Here is a 26,556-nt window from a genome sequence, read left to right on the forward strand (position 1 = left end):
TCATTTGATGCAAGTTTCAGCCAAATCGCACCGGTAGAACTTGAGAAGAAGTTCAAAATGTGTTTTCAAGATGGCGGCTGTGGCGGCCATCTTGGATTTTGGATTGATCCGAAAAATAACAACACTTTATCAGGACCATGTCAGGATCATTTCATGCAAGTTTCAGTCACATCCCACCTGTAGAACTTGAGGAGAAGTTCAAAATGTGTTTTCAAGATGGCGGCTGTGGCGGCCATCTTGGATTTCGGATCGACTCGAAAAATAACAACACTTTATCAGGACCATATCAGGATCATTTCATGCAAGTTTCAGTCAAATCCCACCTGTAGAACTTGAGGAGAAGTTCAAAATGTGTTTTCAAGATGGCGGCTGTGGCGGCCATCTTGGATTTGGGATCGACCCGAAAAATAACAACACTTTGTCGGGACCATGTCAGGATCATTTGATGCAAGTTTCAGCCAAATCGCACTGGTAGAACTTGAGAAGAAGTTCAAAATGTGTTTTCAAGATGGCGGCTGTGGCGGCCATCTTGGATTTCGGATTGATCCGAAAAATAACAACACTTTATCAGGACCATGTCAGGATCATTTCATGCAAGTTTCAGTCAAATCCCACCTGTAGAACTTGAGGAGAAGTTCAAAATGTGTTTTCAAGATGGCGGCTGTGGCGGCCATCTTGGATTTCGGATCGACCCGAAAAATAACAACACTTTGTCGTAACCATGTCAGGATCATTTGATGCAAGTTTCAGCCAAATCGCACTGGTAGAACTTGAGAAGAAGTTCAAAATGTGTTTTCAAGATGGCGGCTGTGGCGGCCATCTTGGATTTCGGATCGACCCGAAAACTAACAACACTTTGTCGGTACCATGTCAGGATCATTTGATGCAAGTTTCAGCCAAATCGCACCTGTAGAACTTGAGAAGAAGTTCAAAATGTGTTTTCAAGATGGCGGCTGTGGCGGCCATCTTGGATTTCGGTCGACCCAAAAAATAACAACACTTTGTCAGGTTCATGTCAGGATCTTTTCATGCCAGTTTCAGCCAAATCGCACTGGTAGAACTTGAGAAGAAGTTCAAAATGTGAAAAGTTAACGCACGGCGGACGGCGCACGGCGGACGGCGCACAGCGGACGGCGGACGACGACGGACGAAACATGACCCTTCGGGTCAGATGACCTAAAAAGAGATATTGACTTCAGAAGGCATGGCAACCATATGTTCCTAAGCAACAGATTTGCAAATAAAGTTTTAAAAGGGTTACATGTAGCAAAAACAAGTGTGTTAATTTCCACTAGTACTATCACATTTGCTATACCAATAAATTATATGTTATATATACACATACTATGTCAACGTTACTTTGTCTATACAATAATTGCAACTTCACATCAAAATGAAGTGACTTCACTGTGAACATATTAACTAGAAAATTAGAAATCTAATTTCAACTTGCTAAGTGTAGAAAACAAGCTAACTGAAATGTTCAGGTATTGAAAACATGTCTTACATATATCATCACAATATTTTATGTATTTAATCAATGAATACAATGAGTTTATGGCTATGATGAAACAACTGATTTCAAAAAAGTTTTAAATCTCATTGACACAAACTTGTAACTCAGAAAAATATCTCCCAACATTGTCAACAATTTTGGAAGATTTAGTCACTCTTACCCCTTTCACACCACATTTCTCTCCCAAAACATTCCTGGTGCCATCCACACCATTCCTCTTATAATGTAGCTTTAAACAACTAAAACTGAGACCACTGCCTGCAGTTTTCCTGGCCATAGCCTCACTCAAAACTTTTTTCTCTACTAACACTTTCAAAGATGGCATATTTGAAAGCACTCTTTTGGAATATTCATAACTCTCTTTCACATATATTTACATATGCCCCTATATAATCAACGGGAGGGGAGTTGCGTTCAAATAAGCGTAAACGCAATGACGTATGAATACAAACGCAGTGCAGGTTCGGACTACTTCTAGTTCACGCTTCGATAAGATTTTGCGTCATAAGTTGACGGATTTTAAAATAACAATAAAGAGTTTTTATTAGATCCTATTAAATATGTATTTGACATCAAAACAAAACATGTGTTCAAGCATTGTAACGGCAATAAACTACAAAATGAATCGCTGTTCGGGGCTACAACCGGGGGCTTTCCTCATGAATGTTCGGGGAATCCCATAGTTACGTCAGATGTACATGTATATGTGTGTGTACGGTCACTCATCTCACCTAAATATACAGAACATCTGATTGTCGGTGAATAATTCTGGGAGCGTCTAAGCGAACAATAGGTTAACAGATCATATACGGGTTTCCAGAAAAAAACATTACAGGTAGCCTATCCGAAACAGTATCATCAGCTTAAATGGCCCCGTCTTTGCATTCAAAATAGGCCTACACACACGCAAACACTTGTCTATCCTCCGTACAATAAAATAAAAGTCATGACTGCGAAGAATTTAGTGTATATCGCGTTCTTAGACCGATACATACATGACAAACATTCAGCAGCTCAACGGTCATACCATCAATAGGCTTTATCACAGTCACTTTCCTCGGTTGAAAATCAAATATGGCGGCTCGCTTCACTTCGGACCGCATCACTACCCTGACAACGCTACATACCGGTAGACGTTCCGCCTTGGTTATCTCAATTTTTATTCGAAATGGACATTATTAATATATATTATCAAATTGAAAAAAAAATATGTTGAAAATAATTGAAAAGTGTCATTGTTGTATTTCAAACCAAACTACAGCTATAACATTCAAAAATCGGAACTATATCTTCGGTCATCCTGACTACCGTAGTTACCCAACTTAGCAACCATCACCGTTTTAAATTGTACGTAAAGGTAGATTTATTTATGTAAATATATAGATTGAACAGTGTTTTGATTGCGTTAAAGGTGGTATGAACGCAATGGGATACAGACATATTCTACATGTAGCGCTAACGCGCTACATTGAATATGTCTGTATCCCATTGCGTTCATACCACCTTTAACGCAATCAAAACACTGTTCAATCTCTATATGATGTAGAGAAAGTTGCATGCTCATAGCAAGGTTCAGTATACACCAATTTGCTCTCTTTCACTAGTGTCTGCAAAGAAGTGACATCCTCAATAGCATTGTGAGCATTGTAGTCAGATCCTAACACAAATTTGAACAAATTTGGCTGAGAGTACGATTTCAAGCCAGGAATTCCAAGTTTGAACAGCAGTTTAGTGTCTAAAAAACCTTATATGCAATCAAGAAATTTGCTTGTTTTTCCAACAGCCTCTAAAGCATGCAGGAAAAGTGGGCAGTCAAAAGATTTTATATTATGTCCAAAAATATATATTGGCGACGTTTGGTTTTGTAAAAAGGTTATAAATCCATCAATGGCTTCTGAAATAGAAACTGAATCAACTGGATGCCCTTCATGAAACAATTTTCCATTTCTGTACGTCAGCCCGGTGACAGATGAAGCTGCAGGAGATATGGCTTTCCCTGGGGTTACATAAGTTGCATAAGATGCCTCTCCAGTCACTGCTGCCATTTGGATAATGTGTGATGTCCTAGCTGGAAAAAAAGGTTATGTTATAAAGTGTTAAACCAAAATAAAATCCAAAATAGCTTTAGGCATATGAATAGTCATGAGACATCACTGCAATCGGTGAATCTTTGATAATTAGCATTTGCTCACATTTTGATAAGTTTGTAGAAAAAATACAGAAGCCAAGTAATTTCCATATCATTGTTGACTGTAAGGATTTGTTTATGATTTTGGAGGAATCAAATCATTATATAAATAACATATGTGTGTAAATTTACAAGAAATAAATACAGGGAAACTTTATAAATTCAACAAAGTGGAAAAATCTTTAATTATCAACATCAAAGATAATCAACTGCCAACCATGTTGTTTTCTAATCAGTCCAACATTGTGATATCAAAATCCAAGGTGGCTGCCTGTCGGCCATCTTCTTTTCAGATAGGTCCCAAAATGATGTCAGACACAGGGACAAAATGCAATTTGAATACCCCATCATCTGATGATGATGGTCTAAAAGTATGAGCAATTAAATAACACTTCATGCTAATGTTAATGGTATTTGTTACAGAAATGTATACCACAAAATGTGCGTATGGAATAATGGATAATTCTACCTAATCCTGTACTTTCAAGATCGAAGTACACTGGCTGAATGTTTTCCAGAATAGGAGCAGGTTCCATCTTTGGAGTTGGTTGTGGCCTGGGAATTTCTTTGATCGATTCTGTAGTGATACTCCCAGAGTCGATTGCAGAAGAGTATGACACACCTCTCACCTCCTTCACTGCAGTTGCTTCATTCCTATTTAAAATTTGTTAGATATCAAATATACCATTTGGTACAAAATTACACATACATAACAGATACACATAAGTACACTACTGTACATACATGTAGCTTCATTCTGAATAAACATGAAATATGTACAGGATTTAAAATCATGTAAGAGTCAGATATCAGAAAGTTAAGATTGACAAATTTATTCTCTCATTATAAGAATACTTTTGTGGGGGATTTTTCCAATGTGAATCATTAGTGTTCATATTCAAATGGTTTAACTATCCTTAAGTTAACAACATTTAGTAGGAGACTATTTCATATATTTGAGACTTTCTGTGTATAAGAATACTTTCTCATATATGTCTAATACATCCTCAATACCTCAGGGGTTATTATCACCGCCGTTATATCCACATCTGGACCATGTCAGAGCAACATTGAAGGCAGTTCAGGAGAAAAAACTTTGCAAATGACACGGTAATAGTAACCTCTGGAATATTGAGGATGCTAAGATGTATATGTATTAATCAATGCTATTAAGCAATCAAACCTTTTTGCTTTTAGTGCAAGTCTTTTTTTCTTTGTTTTTCTGGTGGTGGCAATGGCTTTCCTTCTACGATTTTCGTAATCCTTGAGCGTCCCAAGTCGCATGGTGTGTGTACCTGGGGACAGTCCAATCTTTCTGTGTACCTTGAATTATAAATACAAAAAGAAGGTAAACACTGATGTTTATTAACACCTTATGTAATTTATCAGTCATGATGCACAATATGTGTAAATATTATATATAGTATTCAAAACTTAAAAAATATTCCTGTCCAATATTTTTATGATATCCTTTGAAAATGGCCTGGCCTCACGATCTGTTTTAATTTCATCGGTTATGAAACGAATTCCGTCACTATTGGGATGTTACGATAATAACAGATTTTCCTGTCATTCTCGGATACATTTTTTGTATGAAAAAGTCGAATTTACCATGCAAATAAATAAAAAATAATTATTTACCAATGATAAGTATGTGTGGCCTATGTTCTTTTGCAGAACGCCTCCAGCAACTCTGTAGTTCAGACTAGCTGAGCCACTGTAGTGATGGGACTTTGGAGCCTTGGAGCTCACAATATTGTTGAAATTTTCATTGGCTTGGGTACTTCCAAGTGAAGATAACTTTTCTGCATGTTGGGTGTAGGAGTCAAACACATCAGTTAAGGTTTCCTTTAATTTCATATCAGCAATTGGTTTACCATGTGGAAGATATCTGTAAATTTCCTGTGGGTTAGACACAAAACGGCACCATGACTGATCACACATGCTGCGATCCCCAAAAGGATGCTTTGACAGAGCACTTAATCCTCTCTTCATACCCTCTGTATCACCAGTATTTTGTGCAAGGACATAATTGAAACATCTGATTATATATTTAATGATAGTGGTAGATAGATTTTTGTTGTTCTTCTGCAGGTTGTACAGGGTTTTGCTGAATTTTTTTTTCACATGGTTTTTATCTGAAACTTTTCTTATATTAACATTAACATGTCTTCTCAATCTGGCAATCGTTGTAGAATCATCGTCTGCGATGATTGATTTTGTGCTAAAGCCTTTGTTATGACAATTAGTGACCATTTCTATAATCATATCTTGCTCCATTGCTTTAGCAGACCCGTCCCAGTTTTGCCTGCAGTCATGGTCCGGGATTGAAAGGTTTTTGCTGGTAGCATTGCTACAAACTCTACACGTCTTTGAGCGAACTTGGTAGTCTGTGATCTTGCCAATATATTTCCCGATCATGGAACAATGTCCTGTACAACGAAATTAAAATAAAATCATAAGAATGTTTGGATTATGGATCAATACAGTTAAATCATTTACAGTCTCAAAAGTGATGTGAAATTGAACCATTCATATTGGCTATGAATGCCAAATGATAGACGTTCAAAGCTTATATTTACATTTGGTAACAATTTCATGTTGACATATCAAGGTATTTTGCATCTATAATCAATTAATCATTCGTTATCGTCAAGGATGGAACAGCCATTTGAACAGCCGTTTTCCGTGATCGCTTGCACGACAATTATGACATCACAATGATAATGACGTCATCATAAGCGATTGAAGTTCATTGGCTATATGACTGCCACCTGCGCATTGTAAGGTTATATAGTGGGACTGCAGCGAAAATGTAAATATATGTCAATGTACAATGTATAGTCATTGAAATAGGTTACTTGTGGGAACCGTATTACACTGCCAACCAATATAACTTGCTTGTGATCAGCATATCTGGCTGTTATAGACAGATTCTGGATTATACAGTTTTGTGACATATATATTGAGACACTTTAACCATTCAGCCAGTAGTGTGGCATCATATTTACGTCTTTCTTTATAAGAAATAAAAGACTTTGAATAATGCAAGATTAGTAACATAAGATTTTATCTGTGTTACCAATTTGACATTATTCAAAGTCTTTTCTTTTTCAATAGATAAAAATAAAGAGTTTAATGTTATATGTATTTATGAATTCAAACTCTCTACTTCATCATCATTAATTCATTTCATTTTATTCACAGCATATTGATTTTTAATTTTAAATACATACCAGACAAGCTGTCATATGATCTCCCACTTCCCCTTTTCTGTCAACCTGCATCTACTGAAACTTCTATGCTGTCCTCTCCTGTAATTCTGTATTATAAAGTAAGACATGAAGTTAGATAACAAGAGATTGTTACATGACCATTTTGATATATCACTTATCACAACCAGAGATATTTAAATGATCAATCACCATGCTATAAACTTTTATCATATGTTTTATTAACTAAAATAAGTGAAATCAGTTAATTTTCAGTTAACAGAGCATAATCATTGACTGATTATAAAACATCTTAGAACAGTGTATATTTTTTAAAAATTGCATAAGGCAGTAACAGGCAAAATTTAAAGTGTAAAATCCTATATAATTTACTATAAACTTTATATTTAGCATTGAATGCCTTTCAGTTGGCATTCATAGACAATATGAATGAATACTGGACAGAGGCAAAGTCTATGAAGCACGAACTTGAATTTCGCAGATTCTCACAAAGGTTTGCTAAAAAAAAAAATTTCATAACCAGATAAAATAAAAAATAATGACATCAAAGCTTAATTAATTGCAAAATTATTACTTTAGGACTAGGAGAACCAAAACCAATGATTTTCACATAATACAAAAAAAATCACATACTCTGATGTCAATCTCTTTTCCTGCTCCATCCATTCCTCTGCTGACTCTTTTGCTAGTACTTCCAAAGCTGACCCAGTTTCCCTTTGTCTCCGATCAAGCATGGCATGACTTACAGCTGGGATATTTAAGGATGTCAAGATACTGTTCACCTGAGTTGCACCAATGCCAGTATGCAACATACCTGTTGATTGTTGAATAATCAAAACAAATCATAATTAATATTGAAGTCAGACATAAAACTGTATGACATAATTATATTGTTTAAATGTGATGTTAAACATCATATTCATGTACAACACATTTATGGCATTATCTAATAAACTATCTTCATAGACCCACAGCTGATTCTTACATGTATCAAGTATCTCATACTTTGATATATGTATGAAACTCATGTACTGTGCACTATTATTTATGTATTGGAATGTTGCTTTGTGGATGTTATTTTAAAAAGAAATGTATGTTAAGGATTTTACTGCCATGCACAAATGTGTCAAAAAAATGAATGATATTAGTGTTCATGACTGTGTATCATCAACATGTACACATACTATAAACTCAAAATGACTAGTTTAACATATGGATATTTATCACATAACTGACTAATTAATACAGTCATAAATACCGTAAATCACATGTGATAATGATGTTATAATCAAACTATTACATCACACAGTTGTTTCAGTAGACAGAAATGTCAAAACCGAGCCTCAATTTGCCACTCTTTTACAAAAACAACATTAAAAGTTTGATCTTATGGCTATATCTCCATATATATATATCATAGAATCTTACACTCATAGTTATATAAACATAATATGAGATTTATTTAAACAATTTTAATAATTTGATATACCACTCGTCTGAAGAGTTGCAGCATATCAAATTATTGGATGTGCATAATAAATTTCACATTACATATAGTACTGTACTGAGTATAGTCACTCATAATATAATGTTTATATACACAGTGTACAGTACAGTACATATATGTCTAGTATGTATTCTACATTCTTGTGTAGCAGAAAAGGAGAAAATGTAGTGAGCAGACCGGTGTAAGAACACAATAACGTTCTACTGATTGAACTACCAGACTCATTAATTAGTGTTTATCAGCAATAAATCCTACAATTGTACCATATAACATGTATTCATTATCTGGACTGAAATATTGTTGGAAAATGCTAGCACACTATACCTGTACGTGTATATTTATAATGTGGTATGATGTCATTTGTGAAAAAATACCTTACCTGTTGCTAATTTTGTATTCATATCAAACACTTGCTGGTTGTGTCGTTTTCCTGTTGGTATCGTGTTGACGGCTTTGCATGTTGTGTTATTGCACGGAATCCGAAGTATTGCTCCAAGGCCATAATTTTTTATATTTGTAGTGTGAGATAAACACAATGGCATACCACATGTTTTACAAGCTGACAAACCTTCAGCAAGGACGCCGAGTTCAATAACCCTACGACCATCCCTCCAACTATCGTCATCTCCGACATCCACATCTTTCACAACATACGACAGATCCGGTACGATTACGTTATTAGTACCAGAACTACAATAACTGTGGTCGTTTTCCACCCTTTGTATATTCCATCGCCTCTTCTGCGCTACTGAAATATTCTGCTGTCTTTGTGACTGCTTTGTTGAACGAAAATGTCCTAATTTGCGCCCCATTACTGCATTGCTTCTGCTGAGGCCGAAGATGGCGTCCGTGACAACACCTGCAACCGGAAGTGCATCCGGTGTTGTCGTGAAAGGATGACAATGGATTTTATATTTTAAAATCAATTAATGCAGCATAAAATCGTGTTGATGATACAAAATTTAATAAACGTACCACGTAAAATGCACAAATATGAATGTTTTTTTTTCATTTATTTATTTAGCGTTTTGACGACATCGGTTTTTGTTTACGATGCGCGGCGCATTCGAAAACGGCCGAGCCAACGTGTTTAAAAAAGCTAACAATAAAAGTTGTCACAAAACAAACTTTTTGAACTGGTTTTAATTGTTTACTATGAAAGCTAAAATAAACTTTATTCTAAAATGATAAGCCAGTAAAAATTACGAGCTTGCCAGAATTCGAACCTAGAATCTTCTGATCCGTAGTCAGACGCATTATCCATTGCGCTGCGCCACAAGCCCCATTACCATTGGGCAACACGGGCTTATAAAATGAGACTTGTTTCAAAGTTTACTTAAATTGGTCATATCATCTTTTTCAATTATCATTTTATTATTTGATATCAGTAATGTTTATTTTACACTACATTTAGACCTCACACGTATTTAAGTTTCTTCTGTGTGGTGTTTTATGTGTATTATGATTCGTGTCTCGTCAATATATTTTGTGAGTTAGGTCTCTTTGTACAAGAAAATATAATGAAATCATTTAAACAAGACATACTGCTGCTATCGGAGACGATCATTACAGAGACTAAGTAGTGATCACTGGTAATGGAACTAACTGTAAATAGTCTACTATGAGCTAGTCTAAAATGATAACCCAGGTAAAATAAACGAGCTTGCCAGGATTCGAACCTGGAATCTTCTGATCCGTAGTCAGACGCGTTATCCATTGCGCCACAAGCCCTATTCCAACGTAATGAGAGGGGCTGATGAACATGAGATTATTTAAATGTTTACTGACACTATAATGTCCAATTGTCCTTGTTTACTCTTTTATATCACCGATTTTGATATCTCAATAAATTTAGACCTCAAACGTATTCAGAGTTCTTCTGTCTGATTTTTAAGTGTATTACGAATCGTATGTCGTCGATACTTTTACCTCCTGAAACTTTTTGTGATATCTCTCTATGTACAAAACAAACGTATGACATAATGATGATAAGTCAAGTTGCCGGTATCGGTGGTGATAATTACCGGGATTGGTAGTAGTAATTATAGGTAAGGAACTAAAGGGTAGGGCATATTGTCCACATGATATCAATAGTTATGTAGGTATAGTGGGAAGAGTTACCTGGATTGCCTTACATAGAAAAGAAATAAAGCGAAATAAAACAAAAAGCAAGAAACAATCCATTTTGTAAGCAACTATATGCATCTAAATTAATTGAAGAATGTTCGAAATTTACTTAATATATATTTTATTAAAATAGTTTAACAGAAGTCTTTCATAACAATGCTAAGATATATGTTTAAAATATGAATATTTAGAAAGATCGATTTCTGTTGCTATATAATATGAAGCAAACATTCTGGTGGCGTGTATTTGTTCGCTTTCAAACACAGGTGCACAATGTACCAACGTGTAATCAAAGCTCCCCTAAACCCCTATTGGCCTTCCCCTAGTTATACCTGACACAAATGGAGATTGTACAGTGTACTAATACTACACTTACATCTACGTTTGTTTCCTTTCAAACTCCTGGACAAGGGGTTACTTTATACCATTGGTGTAAATATCAACATGATATCGCGTCAGTGATAGTAACCCCTGGAGTGTCGAGGGTGGTTTTCGACTTGATACTCTTACGTTGTTAGGTGTATGAGAGGTCTCTACTAAGATTTTGATGTGAGAGTTCCTTGTTGTCGGGAGAGGTAACACGTGAGCTTGAGGAAGGATGGTTGATGGAGGAAAGGTTGAGTGTGAGAGGCATGCGATGCTGATGTGTAGAACAAAATGACTGTCGTATAGACTACGTTTTAAAGTAATGGAAGATGTCATTGCATCTAATATGAATGTTGACTATTTTGTCTTATTTTCAACATCTCTTTCTTTAAAATCAATTGATGGTCGTGATATACATTAAAATCAATGTACTTTCTTACAATTTACAGCAAGATAATAAATCAATTATCATTTATTATTATTTAATGTACTTGTTCAAAGTTTCAAAATATGTTTAGTTTTAAATATGAACGTGATATATTTGACTTATTTGTCCACATAGTTACCAGTGTTGGAATAGGTGTCTATAGAAGTTGTCACAAAACAAACTTTTAGAACTGGTTTTAATTGTTTACGATGAAAGCTAATATACTTTATTATAAAATGATAATCCAGGAAAAATGACGAGCTTGCCAGGATTCGAACCTGGAATCTTCTGATCCGTAGTCAGACGCGTTATCCATTGCGCCACAAGCCCTATTACAATGACATGAGAGGGGCTTATAACATGAGATTGTTTCAATATTTACTGATACTAATGTCAAATTGTCCTTGTTTACCCATTAATATCACCAATTTTTATATCCCAATAAAATAACACCTCACACGTATTCATAGTTCTTCTATGTGATTTTTAGTGTGTTATGAATCGTATGTCGTCGATACTTTACCCCCCCCCCCCCCCTCCCGAAACTTTTTGTGATATCTCTTTATTGTATAAGAAAACGTATGACATACTGATAGTAAGTCCAGTTGCCGCTATCGGTGGTAATAATTAATAATTACAGGGATTGGTAGTAGTAATCATAGGTAAGGGGATTTACTTTAGATTATCCAAATGATATATATATAGTGACGTAGGTATAATGGGAAGAGTTACCGGGATTGTCTTTATTGAGAAATAAAATAAAACAAAATAAAACAAAAACAATCCATTTTGTAGGCAATACATCTTAATTAATTGATGAATGTTCTAAATTTACTTAATACTATTATTTTGTTAAAATAAGTTAAACATAAGCCTTTGAAAATAATATTAAGATATATATTTAGCTTGCCAGAATTCGAACCTAGAATCTTCTGATCCGTAGTCAGACGTATTATCCATTGCGCTGCGCCGCAAGCCCCATTACCATTGGCCAACACGGGCTTATAAAATGAGACTTGTTTCAAAGTTTACTTAAATTGGTCATATCATCTTTTTCAATTATCATTTTATTATTTGATATCTGTAATGTTTTTTTTACACTACATTTAGACCTCACACGTATTTAAGTGTCTTCTGTGTGGTGTTTTATGTGTATTATGATTCGTGTCTCGTCAATATATTTTGTGAGTTAGGTCTCTATGTACAAGAAAACATAATGGAATCATTTAAACAAGACATACTGCTGCTATCGGAGACGATCATTACAGAGTCTAAGTAGTGATCACTGTTAATGGAATTAACTGTAAATAGTCTAATAGTAGTTAGTCTAAAATGATAACCCAGGTAAAATAAACGAGCTTGCCAGGATTCGAACCTGGAATCTTCTGATCCGTAGTCAGACGCGTTATCCATTGCGCCACAAGCCCTATTACAACGTGATGAGAGGGGCTGAACATGAGATTGTTTAAATGTTTACTGACACTACAATGTCCAATTGTCCTTGTTTACTCTTTTATATCACCGATTTTGATACTTCAATAAATTTTGACCTCAAACGTATTCAGAGTTCTTCTGTCTGATTTTTAAGTGTACTACGAATCGTATGTCGTCGATACTTTTACCTCCTGAAACTTTTTGTGATATCTCTCTATGTACAAAACAAACGTATGACATAATGATGATAAGTCAAGTTGCCGGTATCGGTGGTGATAATTACCGGGATTGTAGTAGTAGTAATTATAGGTAAGGAACTAAAGGGTAGGGCATATTGTCCACATGATGTAAATAGTTATGTAGGTATAGTGGGAAGAGTTACCTGGATTGCCTTACATAGACAAGAAATAAAGCGAAATAAAACAAAAAGCAAGAAACAATCCATTTTGTAAGCAACTATATGCATCTAAATTAATTGAAGAATGTTCGAAATTTACTTAATAAGTATTTTATTAAAATAGTTTAACAGAAGTCATTCATAACAATGCTAAGACATATATTTAAAATATGAATATTTAGAAAGATCGATTTCTGTTGCTATATAATATGAAGCAAACATTCTGGTGGCGTGTATTTGTTCGCTTTCAAACACAGGTGCACAATGTACCAACGTGTAATCAAAGCTCCCCTAAACCCCTATTAGCCTTCCCCTAGTTATACCTGACACAAATGGAGATTGTTACAGTGTACTAATACTACACTCACATTTACGTTTGTTTCCTTTCAAACTCCTGGACAAGGGGTTACTTTATACCATTGATGTAAATATCAACATGATATAACGTCAGTGATAGTAACCCCTGGAGTGTCGAGGGTGGTTTCCGACTTGATACTCTTACGTTGTTAGGTGTATGAGAGGTCTCTACTAAGATTTTGATGTATGAGTTCCTTGTTGGCGTGAGAGGTAACACGTGAGCTTGAGGAAGGATGGTTGATGGAGGAAAGGTTGAGTATGAGAGACATGCGATGCTGATGTGTAGAACAAAATGACTGTCGTATAGACTACGTTTCAAAGTAATGGAAGATGTCATTGCATCTAATATGAATGTTGACTATTTTGTCTTATTTTCAACATCTCTTTCTTAAAAATCAATTGATGGTCGTGATATACATTAAAATCAATTTACAGCAAGATAATAAATCAATTAACATTTATTATTATTTAATGTACATGTTCAAAGTTTCAAAATATGTTTAGTTTTAAATATTAACGTGATATATTTGACTTATTTGTCCACATAGTTACCAGTGTTGGAATAGGTGTCTATAAAAGTTGTCACAAAACAAACTTTTAGAACTGGTTTTAATTGTTTACGATGAAAGCTAATATACTTTATTATAAAATGATAATCCAGGAAAAATGACGAGCTTGCCAGGATTCGAACCTGGAATCTTCTGATCCGTAGTCAGACGCGTTATCCATTGCGCCACAAGCCCTATTACAATGACATGAGAGGGGCTTATAACATGAGATTGTTTCAATATTTACTGATACTAATGTCAAATTGTCCTTGTTTACCCTTTAATATCATCAACTTTGATAGCACAATTAAATAACACCTCACACGTATTCATAGTTCTTCTATGTGATTTTTAGTGTGTTATGAATCGTATGTCGTCGATACTTTACCCCCCCCCCCCTCCCGAAACTTTTTGTGATATCTCTTTATTTATAAGAAAACGTATGACATACTGATAGTAAGTCCAGTTGCCGCTATCGGTGGTAATAATTACAAATAATTACAGGGATTGGTAGTAGTAATCATAGGTAAGGGGATTTACTTTAGATTATCCAAATGATATATATATAGTGACGTAAGTATAATGGGAAGAGTTACCGGGATTGTCTTTATTGAGAAATAAAATAAAACAAAATAAAACAAAAACAATCCATTTTGTAGGCAATACATCTTAATTAATTGATGAATGTTCTAAATTTATTTAATACTATTATTCTGTTAAAATAAGTTAAACATAAACCTTTGAAAATAATACTAAGATATATATTTAGAAACATGAATATTTAGAAAGATCGATTTCTGTTGATATATAATATGAAGCAAGCATTCTGGCGGCGTGTATTTGTCCGCTTTCAAACACAGGTGCACAATGTACCAACGTGTAATCAAAGCTCCCCTAAACCCCTATTGGCCTTCCCCTAGTTTTACCCGACACAAATGGGGATTGTACAGTGTACTAATACTACACTTACATCTACGTTTGTTTCCCTTGAAACTCTATATACCATTGGTGTAAATATCAACATGATATAGCGTCAGTGATAGTAACCCCTGGAGTGTCGAGGGTGGTTTTCGACTTGATTCTCTTACGTTGTTAGGTGTAGAAGAGGTCTCTACTAAGATTTTGATGTGTGAGTTCCTAGTTGTCGGGAGAGGAAACACGTAAGTTTGAGGGAGGATGGGTGATGGAGGAGAGGTTGAGCGTAAAAGACATCTGGTGCAGACAGTAGAATAAAATGACAGTCGTATAGACTATGTTTCAAAGTAATTAACGATGCAATTTCATCTTATATTAATGTTGGATATTGATTCTTATTTTCAACACCCGTTTCTTTAAAATCAATTGATTTTCATGAGATACATAAAAAAACCTATGTACTTTCTTACAATCTACAGCAAGATAATATATCAATTTGCATTTGTTATTATTTATTTATCCATCGCTTTAATGTATTTGGTCAGCGTTACAAAATATGCTAGTTTTAAACATAAACTCGATATATTTCACTTATTTGTCCACATAGTTACCAGTGTTTAAAAAAAGCTAACAATAAAAGTTGTCACAAAACAAACTTTTTGAACTGGTTTTAATTGTTTACGATGAAAGCTAATAAACTTTATTCTAAAATGATAAGACAGTAAAAATTACGAGCTTGCCAGGATTCGAACCTGAATCCGTAGTCAGACGCGTTATCCATTGCGCCACAAGCCCTATTACAATGACATGAGAGGGGCATATAACTTGAGATTGTTTCAATATTTACTGATACTAATGTCAAATTGTCCTTGTTTACCCATTAATATCACCAAATTTTATATCCCAATAAAATAACACCTCACACGTATTCATAGTTCTTCTATGTGATTTTTAGTGTGTTATGAATCGTATGTCGTCGATACTTTACCCCCCCCCCCCTCCCGAAACTTTTTGTGATATCTCTTTATGTATAAGAAAACGTATGACATACTGATAGTAAGTCCAGTTGCCGCTATCGGTGGTAATAATTACAGGGATTGGTAGTAGTAATCATAGGTAAGGGGATTTACTTTAGATTATCCAAATGATATATATATAGTGACGTAGGTATAATGGGAAGAGTTACCGGGATTGTCTTTATTGAGAAATAAATTAAAATAAAACAAAAACAATCCATTTTGTAGGCAATACATCTTAATTAATTGATGAATGTTCTAAATTTACTTAATACTATTATTTTGTTAAAATAAGTTAAACATAAGCCTTTGAAAATAATATTAAGATATATATTTAGCTTGCCAGAATTCGAACCTAGAATCTTCTGATCCGTAGTCAGACGTATTATCCATTGCGCTGCGCCGCAAGCCCCATTACCATTGGGCAACACGGGCTTATAAAATGAGACTTGTTTCAAAGTTTACTTAAATTGGTCATATCATCTTTTTCAATTATCATTTTTTACTATTTAATATCATTAATGTTTATATTACACTACACTTAGACCTAACACGTATTTAAGTTTCTTCTGTGTGGTGTTTTATGTGTATTATGATTCGTGTCTCGTCAATATATTTTGTGAGTTAGCTCGCTATGAAGAAGAAAACATAATGAAATCATTTAAACAAGTCATCCTGCTGCTATCGGACACGATCATTACATAGACTAATTAGTGATCACTGGTAATGGAACTAACTGTAAATAGACTACTATGAGCTAGTCTAAAATGATAACCCAGGTAAAATAAACGAGCTTGGCAGGATTCGAACCTGGAATCTTCTTAACCGTAGTCAGACGCGTTATCCATTGCGCCACAAGCTCTATTACAACGACATGAGAGGGGCTTTATAACATGAGATTGTTTAAATGTTTACTGACACTATAATGTCCAATTGTCCTTGTTTACTCTTTTATATCACCGATTTTGATATCTCAATAAATTTAGACCTTATACGTATTCAGAGTTCCTCCGTCTGATTTTTAAGTGTATTACGAATCGTATGCCGTCGATACTTTTACCTCCCGAAACTTTTTGTGATATCTCTCTATGTACAAAACAAACGTATGACATAATGATGATAAGTTAAGTTGCCGCTATCGGTGGTGATAATTACAGGGATTGGTAGTAGTAATCATAGATAAGGGAATTAAGGGTAGGACAAATTGTCCACATGATATATACATAGTTATGTAGGTATAGTAGGAAGAGTTGCCTGGATTGTCTTACAAAGAAAAGAAATAAAGCGAAATAAAACAAAAAGCAAGAAACAATCCATTTTGTAAGCAACTATATGCATCTAGATTATTTGGTGAATGTTCTAAACTTACTTAATATATATTCTGTTAAATAGTTAAATATAAGCCTTTGATAGTAATGCTAAGATATATATGTAAAAATATGAATATTTAGAATTATCGATTTCTGTTGATATATAACATGAAGCAAAAATTCTGGTGGCGTGTATTTGTTTACTTTCAAACACAGGTGCACAATGTACCAACGTGTAATCAAAGCTCCCCTAAACCCCTATTGGCCTTCCCCTAGTTTTACCTGACACAAATGGAGATTGTTACAGTGTACTAATACTACACTTACATCTACGTTTGTTTCCCTTGAAACTCCTGGACAAGGGGTTACTATATACCATTGGTGTATATTAAAGATGCTCCACCGTTGACAAATGGTATTTTTCACTATCTAAAACAGGAGCAGACGATTTGGTATTTTTCTTCGGTTACAAAAGTTACTTACTTAACACCATTTACAGCATTGAAAAGTTTGAGCTTCTAATTTTACTTCAAGTTTAAAATATGAAAAATAATTAATTGTATCCCGAAAAAATTCCGTGGCACTATATCTTATATGGAATGAAGTATTGATTGCACATGCACCAAAGGCAAAATAAATTATTTCATATTATTTTTTTGTGTTTATTAAACCTATATATATATATACACGATTAAAAACAAATATTGTTCAAATGATGAATATCATTTATGCTCTGCCGGCGGTGGAGCATCTTTAATATTCACATAATATAGCGTTTTTTCATCGTTTCTTCCATTTATCGGGTTTTATAAGAATATTTATCAGGTTGGGCGACTCCTACCTTTCAATTGCCATTAAAAACTAATGACGGGGGAAAAAAAGTAACGAGCTTGCCAGAATTCGAACCTGGAATCTTCTGATCCGTAGTCAGACGCGTTATCCATTGCGCCACAAGCCCCATTACAATTACGCTACACGGGCTTATAAGATGAGGCTTGTTTCAAAGTTTTCTTAAATTGGTCAATTAAAGGGACAATTCACTTCAACAAAGAAGCAAAATATGGCATAAATGTATTGTTCTACATTTCTTATGAAACATATAACATACAATATTTACAAATTCCACATCATTGTTTAGTATTTTAATTAATATCGTTGAAATATCAAATCGTTGATCAATACGATTAAGCAGGTACACTATGGACGCTTTACCCATACCCGAGCCAAAGTCAGGCACGTTAAACAAATAAACTACATAACCACTGAGAAGGTCATAAAATGATTTTTAGGCAAGACAATTCACCTAATAAGGTTAACACACTACTGTCAGAGCAATTTAAGCAGTTTTGACAAAAGTTGCATTACTCTACGAGCAAGGGACAGGGTTCGGCATACAAGAAGTTCGACCACAATGTGTAATGGCGGACAGCGAGCGAGTTTGAACATCTACACACATGTCACAACCATGGACTTTTCAGGCATATTACAGTAGAACCGACTGATCTTATTTCCATTAGGACTGGTTTTTCCGATATATGTACAAATTTTAATTTTCTCCTAGACTGAATTGTCCCTTTAAAGATGCTCCACCGCTGACAAATGATTTTTTTTTCACTATCAAAAACAGGAGCAGACGATTTAGTATTTTTCTTTAGTTACAAAAGTTACTTACTTTACACCATTACCACCATTGAAAAGTTCTAGCTTCTAATTTTACTTAAAGTTAAAAATAAGAAAAATAATTAATTGCATCCCGAAAAAATTCCGTGGCACTATATCCTTTATGGAAGGAAGTACTGATTGCGCATGCACCAAAGGCAAAATAAATTATTTGATATTATTTTCTGTGTTAATCAGACATATATATATACAAGATTAAACACCGATTATTGTTCAAATTATGAATACCATTTAAGCTCTGTCGGCGGTGAAGCATCTTTAATCTGTTTCCAACTGTCCTTTTTTTCTATTTTATATCACCAATGTTTATATTACACTACACTTAGACCTCACACGTATTTATCTTTCTTCTGTGTGGTGTTTTATGTGTACTATGATTCGTGTCTCGTCAATATATTTTGTGAGTTAGGTCTCTATGTACAAGAAAATATAATGAAATCATTAAACAAGACATACTGCTGCTATTGGAGACGATCATTACAGAGACTAAGTAGTGATCACTGGTAATGGAACTAACTGTAAATAGTCTACTATGAGCTAGTCTAAAATGATGACCCAGGTAAAATAAACGAGCTTGCCAGGATTCGAACCTGGAATCTTCTGATCCGTAGTCAGACGCGTTATCCATTGCGCCACAAGCCCAATTTCAACGTCATGAGAGGGGCTTATAACATGAGATTGTTTAAATGTTTACTGACACTATAATGTCCAATTGTCTTTGTTTACTCTTTTATATCACCGATTTTGATACCTCAATAAAGTTAAACCTCAAACGTATTCAGAGTTCTTCTGTCAGATTTTTAAGTGTATGACGAATCGTATGTCGTCGATAATTTCATCGCTCGAATTTTTTTATATCTCTCTATGTACAAAACAAACGTCTGACATAATGATGATAAGTCAAGTTGCCGGAATCTGTGGTGATAATTACAAGGATTGGTAGTAATAATTATAGATAAGGGATTAAAGGGTAGGCCAAATTGTCCACATGATATATACATAGTTATGTAGGTATAGTAAGAAGAGTTACCTGGATTGCCTTACATAGAAAAGAAATAAAGCGAAATTAAACAAAAAGCAAGAAAACAATTCATTTTGTAAGCAACTATATGCATCTAAATTAATTGAAGAATGTTCTAAATTTACTTAATAAATATTTTATTAAAATAGTTTAACATAAGTCTTTCATAACAATGCTAAGACATATGTTTAAAATATGAATATTTAGAAAGATCAATTTCTGTTGCTATATATAATATGAAGCAAACATTCTGATGGCGTGTATTTGTTCGCTTTCAAACACAGGTGCACAATGTACCAACGTGTAATCAAAGCTCCCCTAAACCCCTATTGGCCTTCCCCTAGTTTTACCTGACATAAATGGGGATTGTTACAGTGTACTAATACTACACTTACATCTACGTTTGTGTACTTTGATACTATCGGACAATGGGTTAATATATACCATTGGTGTAAATATCAACATGATATAGCGTCAGTGATAGTAACCCCTGGAGTGTCGAGGGTGGTTTTCGACTTGATACTCTTACGTTGTTAGGTATAGGAGAGGTCTCTACTAAGATTTTGATGTGTGAGTTCCTAGTTGTCGGGAGAGGTAACACGTAAGTTTGAGGGAGGATGGGTGATGGAGGAGAGGTTGAGCGTAAAAGACATCTGGTGCAGACAGTAGAATAAAATGACAGTCGTATAGACTATGTTTCAAAGTAATTAACGATGCAATTTCATCTAATATTAATGTTGGATATTGATTCTTTTCTTCAACATCCGTTTCTTTAAAATCAAATGATTTTCATGAGATACATAAAAAACCAATGTACTTTCTTACAATCTACAGCAAGATAACATATCAATTTACATTTATAATTATTTATTTATCCATCGCTTTAATGTATTTGGTCAGCGTTACAAAATATGCTAGTTTTAAACATAAACTCGATATATTTGACTTATTTGTCCACATAGTTACCAGTGTTTAAAAAAGCTAACAATAAAAGTTGTCACAAAACAAACTTTTTGAACTGGTTTTAATTGTTTACGATGAAAGCTAATATACTTTATTCTAAAATGATAAGCCAGTAAAAATTACGAGCTTACCAGAATTCGAACCTAGAATCTTCTGATCCGTAGTCAGACGTATTATCCATTGCGCTGCGCCACAAGCCCCATTACCATTGGGCAACACGGGCTTATAAAATGAGGCTTGTTTCAAAGTTTACTTAAATTGGTCATATCATCTTTTTCAATTATCATTTTATTATTTGATATCAGTAATGTTTATATTACACTACACTTAGATCTCACACGTATTTAAGTTTCTTCTGTGTGGTGTTTTATGTGTATTATGATTCGTGTCTCGTCAATACTTTTTGTGAGTTAGGTCTCTATGTACAAGAAAATATAATGAAATCATTAAACAAGACATACTGCTGCTATCGGAGACGATCATTACAGAGACTAAGTAGTGATCACTGGTAATGGAACTAACTGTAAATAGTCTACTATGAGCTAGTCTAAAATGATAACCCAGGTAAAATAAACGAGCTTGCCAGGATTCGAACCTGGAATCTTTTGATCCGTAGTCAGACGCGTTATCCATTGCGCCACAAGCCCTATTCCAACGTAATGAGAGGAGCTGAACATAAGATTGTTTAAATGTTTACTGACACTATAATGTCCAATTGTCCTTGTTTACTCTTTTATATTACCGATTTTGATATCTTAATAAATTTAGACCTCAAACGTATTCAGAGTTTTTCTGTCTGATTTTTAAGTGTATTACGAATCGTATGTCGTCGATACTTTTACCTCCTGAAACTTTTTGTGATATTTCTCTATGTACAAAACAAACGTATGACATACAAAATATCCTACGAGAGAATAGATTGTGTATATGTTGTGATTTAAATGAACTTGAAGATGAATATCACTTTCTATTACAATGTCCATTTTATGTTGATTTACGCCAAAAGTATATTAAGAAATATTATTACAGAAGACCAAGTGTTTTTAAATTAAGTTAAATTATTAAGCGTTAACAACGTTAAAGAATTACAAAATACTGGTTAATTTATTCATTCTGCTTTTAAGAAAAGGTCAGAAAAGTTAAAAAGTTGAGACATTTGGCTGGAAATTTATATCTATTATATAATAAGATTTATTGTGTAACAAATAAATCAATTTATTAAAGGAGCAAGAATTTCATTCAGTTTCGATGGAATGTTAAGTTGTGCAGGTTTGGGGCCATAATATTCGTTACAGCCGGTGTGTGTCATTTCTACCGGAAGTAGTAGCATTTAGTATAACGCGTTCTCTCTCAGTAAGCATGCGTGGTGAACACTTCCTTCTTCGTCGCGGCTTGAACAAATCTGCAAGGAAAAATTTTCAAGAAAGGTTTTCGTAAGTATTGTTGGTAAGGTATCAAGTTATCGTTGCAATTTTTACATACTTTAGAAACCTGATGATACTGAGATGATTGTCTAGCGGTCTCGGAGTTCGATGAGTTCGATGTTTTGAGTCAAGTGTGATTACGCTGGATTTTTAATTTCGGGTGCCGGAGACAGCATGGAGTAGCGATGTGAATCAATGGCCGACTAAACGACCTCTCTTGTAACAAAGTTATTAACGTGTTTTTAGTAATTAGTATAATAAATAGCTATCAAATACAATTTTAATAAAAAACGAATATTTCATCAAAGATAATTATGCTTAATTACGAACCACATTTAAAAAAATTATATTGTCTATTATTGTTTTGGGATCTGAATAGGCATAAATAATATGGTGTCTATGGCACGGATAATGTATTGAATTATATGTGTTTTTATGAGATCTACAGATAATCAGCATGCCCAGGGCAAAAGGTATTAAACCACTGTCAAAGAGGGCGAGGCCATACCGTTCAACAGTGTCGGTACCATCTACCATAGAGGAACCATTGACGACACCTGTACCTCATCATGCAAGCCTTTCCGGAGATCAACCCGACCAGGTTCCAATTGCAAGCTCAAGGAGGTTATCACATGCAGCCTCGCTGACCCCAACACCCTCGCCAGCTCCAGCACCGGAACAAGTCCAGAACACAGTCTCTGGAGATCTAGGTATGGATCTTGCTGATTTTGATTCCCCCCTTTCTACGGTTAGTGTATCATCATGTCTAGGTGAGAATATTCATCAAACACTGAAAGAAAAGATCTGGAAAAATTAATACATAGAATTAGGGGCCTTACTTGATCCAGAATCACTGTCAGCTGATAGGCAGAATTTGGTATTAGGAAATGGGGTATTACAAGTCAAATCTACCCAAAGCAAACGAAAAATTAACAATATAGAAGAGTGGACAAGTACATATGCAAATGCCCAGAAAGACACCAAGAGTTCCTCAAATATATGAGTATTGTTAGGTTTGCAGCTGAGCATTTTGAGGGTGTTGGTTGGAGGAATTATGATATTCAGTTTCGGTTAAAACAAGTGCGCACTCCTATGCGGTCTTCTGAATTATGGCAGCTTTTGGTGTCTGGTGCACCGAGGAGTATTCAAACACCTAACCCTTCCCTTAGTAGCAAATGTTACAGCTTCAATTATCAAGGGCAGTGTAGGAGAAATAATTGCCAATATCTACACACCTGCATCAAGTGTAATGGTGCTCATCCAGCATGTCGCTGTGGGTTTAATGCAAATCCGCAACATCAGTATAGTAGTCCAATTTTAGGTTCAAAGGGCAAGGCATAAGGGGGAATAATCCAAATTTTCGTTATTACAACCCCACAGATTCACAGGGCAAGATCAGCAGCAAGGCAATACCAGACCCAAAGGTCAAAATATGGGACCTAGGGGCAACCCCAATTAGGTTACACCCTCTTAAGGTTCACTTGGAGAATTACCCATTGAGGGTTGAGGGTGCAGAGTTAGCAAAAGGTTTTGAATTTGGTTTTCGCTTAGAATATTTAGGAACCCGTATTTCTTTGGATTATACTAATCTTAAATCAGCAGTAGACCACCAAGCAGCTTTGGCTGAGAAAATTGAATCGGAGGTTAGGTTAGGAAGAGTAGCAGGTCCTTTCGTTGACAAGCCTTTAAATAACTTTCGCCTTTCCCCGGTGGGTGTAGTTCCTAAAAAGTCTGGAGAATGGAGAATGATAACTCACTTATCTTATCCGGAGAACTATAGTGTTAATGATTTCATTGATTTTGACAAAGCATCTGTCAAATTTACTTCATTTGATAAAGCAGTAGAAATGATACAAAAACTGGGAAAGGGGGCCTTGTTAGAAAAAAGGATATAAAATCTGCTTTTAGGTTACTCCCAATTCACCCTGGTGATTTCGATCTTTTGGGTTTTCGTTTTAAGCGACAGTATTATATAGATAAATGTTTGCCTATGGGCTGTAGCATTTCTTGTGCATTGTTTGAAAAGTTCTCTTCTTTTTGGAATGGTTAGTGTGTGAAAAATCTTATTCAAAATGTATAGAGCATTATTTGGATGATTTTCTTTTTGCTGGCAGGAAAGACACAACAAATTGCCTAGAATCTATGAACACTTTTGATCAGGTGTGTAATGAGTTGGGTGTTCCATTAGCTCCAGACAAATGTGAGGGTCTTACAACTTGTTTGACATTTTTAGGTCTAGATATTGATACAGAGGAGATGTTAATCAAGGTTCCATTAGAAAAAATAGTGTCGCTAGTAAACTTAATCGAGAGTTTTTTGAACAGGTCAAAAGTCAATTTAAAATGCAGTCTTTGACAGAAAAGGTAGCATTTTGTACAAGAGCAGTTCCTGGTGCTCAAGCTTTTTGTAGGAGACTTTACGAGTCCATGTCATGTGCATCTAAGCCTTTTCACTACATTAGGCTCACTAAGGCTTTGAAGGAGGACCTAGAAGTGTTATTGCAGTTTTTCTCCTCATTTAATGGGGTGTGTTTTATACCAGACAAGGATTGGACAACAAACACAACATTGGAGTTGTATACAGATAGTGCAGGTAACCCAGACTTGGGGTGTGTTGCAATATATCAAAATCAGTGGGTTTGTTTGCAATGCCCTTTTGCTTGGAGAAAATTTGATTTGATCCGAGACATCACTTTTCTAGAGCTTGTTCCAATTACACTAGCAATGGTCATTTGGGGGGGGGGCAGTTTAAGAATAAGAAGGTGATTTTCCATTGTGATAATCAAGCACTGGTAGAAATACTGAACAAAAAGACTTCTAAGTCAAACAGGGTGATGAAATTGATTCGGCCTCTAGTATTAACATCCTTGAAGAGTAACATTCAGTTTAAATCTATTCATGTTCAGGGGCTACACAATTCTATTGCTGATGCACTGTCGCGATTTCACTTTCAGAAGTTTCGAAAACTGGCGCCACATGCCGAGGCATATCCTTGTGTAATTCATCAGGAGTTCTGGAGAATTTTCGATCTGAATTCCATTGTTTAATTTACTCATCTATTTCAAGTAACACCAGGTCAACTTATGACAATGCGCTGAATGCATTTAATCAGTTTAGGAAAACTGTTAATTATCCATTAGTTTGGCCTCCACCAGTGCATCATATCATAAATTTTGTACTACACCTGTCAAGCACCAATACAGCATGCTCAACAGTTAAGACTAACTTGGGAGGTTTGAGTTTTTGATATGCTAATGGATTACAATTTTGGGCGCCCATGTGTTGTGCTTCGTGCTTGGCCCCAATAACTGTAGACTATTGTTGGAATGTCTTTCAATATACTCTATACACTATTTATGTATTGTTCGTCAGATTCTTGAAGCAAAACATTTTTTCAGCTGCCTTTTTTGTTAGCCTTTCATGGTCTACTCAGAGTAGGGGAACTTGCAGTAACTAGGTTCAATAGATCAAAAGTGGTGCAGTTTATGATGTCGAGCTGTCTGGTACCCATATTCAATTAACCCTTAAAATATCCAAAACTGATCAGATGGGTATCATTCAGTCACTCTATCAATACCTATGCTTCTGCTGTTATTTGTCCAGTGCAGGCTTTGGCAAGGTACATGATTGTACGTCCAAAAATTCAGGGTTCACTTTTCATCCACATGGACCACTCGCCTCTCTCCCGCTACCAATTTAGTTCAGTACTAAAGAAATCGTTGGAGTTAGGGGGGTTTATTTGTAGCAATATCAAAACTCATTCCTTCAGAATAGGGGGGCTACTCGGGCAGCTATGGTAGGTTATAGTGAGCAAGAAATCCAGAATATGGGAAAGTGGAAATCATTAGCTTATAAAAGTTATGTTAGACCATCTAGGATAACTCTTCCAAGGTTGCAATAAAAAAAAACTTGCACTTATTCACACAAAGTATAAAGGTTTTTCCAGGGAGGAAGGTCAAAGTATTTTTGGTTGGCTCCTCAATAGTAAGGAGAAAAAGGTTCTCTATTATATTTACACCGCCGACAGGAGGGAGTCAGCTCTGTCTGGATAGTCGTGGATATCCTTGTACGGGGACAGGGTGGCAGACTCTTGATAATCTAGCTTTTCATGGTTCATGGAAGAATTAT

At 35.1% G+C, this 26,556-nt stretch overlaps 1 protein-coding gene, 7 non-coding genes and 1 pseudogene across 8 annotated transcripts; 1 reads left to right on the forward strand and 8 right to left on the reverse strand.

Annotated features, from left to right (window-relative positions):
• Nucleotides 1-986: 986 nt before the first annotated feature.
• LOC138326456 (uncharacterized) lies at nt 987-9,428 on the reverse strand. The gene is given in 8 exon segments (XM_069272560.1): nt 987-1,886; nt 3,055-3,584; nt 4,174-4,358; nt 4,888-5,027; nt 5,346-6,136; nt 6,941-6,977; nt 7,567-7,751; nt 8,824-9,428. Coding segments are annotated over 8 exon segments (2,595 nt in total). The 5' UTR covers nt 9,257-9,428; the 3' UTR covers nt 987-1,592.
• A 674-nt stretch (nt 9,429-10,102) lies between these two features.
• On the reverse strand, nt 10,103-10,175 carry Trnar-acg (transfer RNA arginine (anticodon ACG)). Its single transcript has one exon. It is a non-coding gene; the product is annotated as a tRNA-Arg (tRNA).
• A 1,446-nt stretch (nt 10,176-11,621) lies between these two features.
• Trnar-acg (transfer RNA arginine (anticodon ACG)) lies at nt 11,622-11,694 on the reverse strand. Its single transcript has one exon. It is a non-coding gene; the product is annotated as a tRNA-Arg (tRNA).
• Nucleotides 11,695-12,718: 1,024 nt separating this feature from the next.
• Trnar-acg (transfer RNA arginine (anticodon ACG)) lies at nt 12,719-12,791 on the reverse strand. Its single transcript has one exon. It is a non-coding gene; the product is annotated as a tRNA-Arg (tRNA).
• A 1,431-nt stretch (nt 12,792-14,222) lies between these two features.
• On the reverse strand, nt 14,223-14,295 carry Trnar-acg (transfer RNA arginine (anticodon ACG)). The gene has a single exon. It is a non-coding gene; the product is annotated as a tRNA-Arg (tRNA).
• Nucleotides 14,296-18,226: 3,931 nt separating this feature from the next.
• Nucleotides 18,227-18,299, reverse strand: Trnar-acg (transfer RNA arginine (anticodon ACG)). Its single transcript has one exon. It is a non-coding gene; the product is annotated as a tRNA-Arg (tRNA).
• A 1,291-nt stretch (nt 18,300-19,590) lies between these two features.
• On the reverse strand, nt 19,591-19,663 carry Trnar-acg (transfer RNA arginine (anticodon ACG)). Its single transcript has one exon. It is a non-coding gene; the product is annotated as a tRNA-Arg (tRNA).
• A 1,916-nt stretch (nt 19,664-21,579) lies between these two features.
• Nucleotides 21,580-21,652, reverse strand: Trnar-acg (transfer RNA arginine (anticodon ACG)). The gene has a single exon. It is a non-coding gene; the product is annotated as a tRNA-Arg (tRNA).
• Nucleotides 21,653-24,571: 2,919 nt separating this feature from the next.
• On the forward strand, nt 24,572-25,475 carry LOC138326457 (uncharacterized; annotated as a pseudogene).
• Nucleotides 25,476-26,556: the final 1,081 nt, after the last annotated feature.

Source organism: Argopecten irradians, chromosome 6 (genome assembly GCF_041381155.1).
Source record: "Argopecten irradians isolate NY chromosome 6, Ai_NY, whole genome shotgun sequence".
Classification (NCBI taxonomy): domain Eukaryota; kingdom Metazoa; phylum Mollusca; class Bivalvia; order Pectinida; family Pectinidae; genus Argopecten; species Argopecten irradians.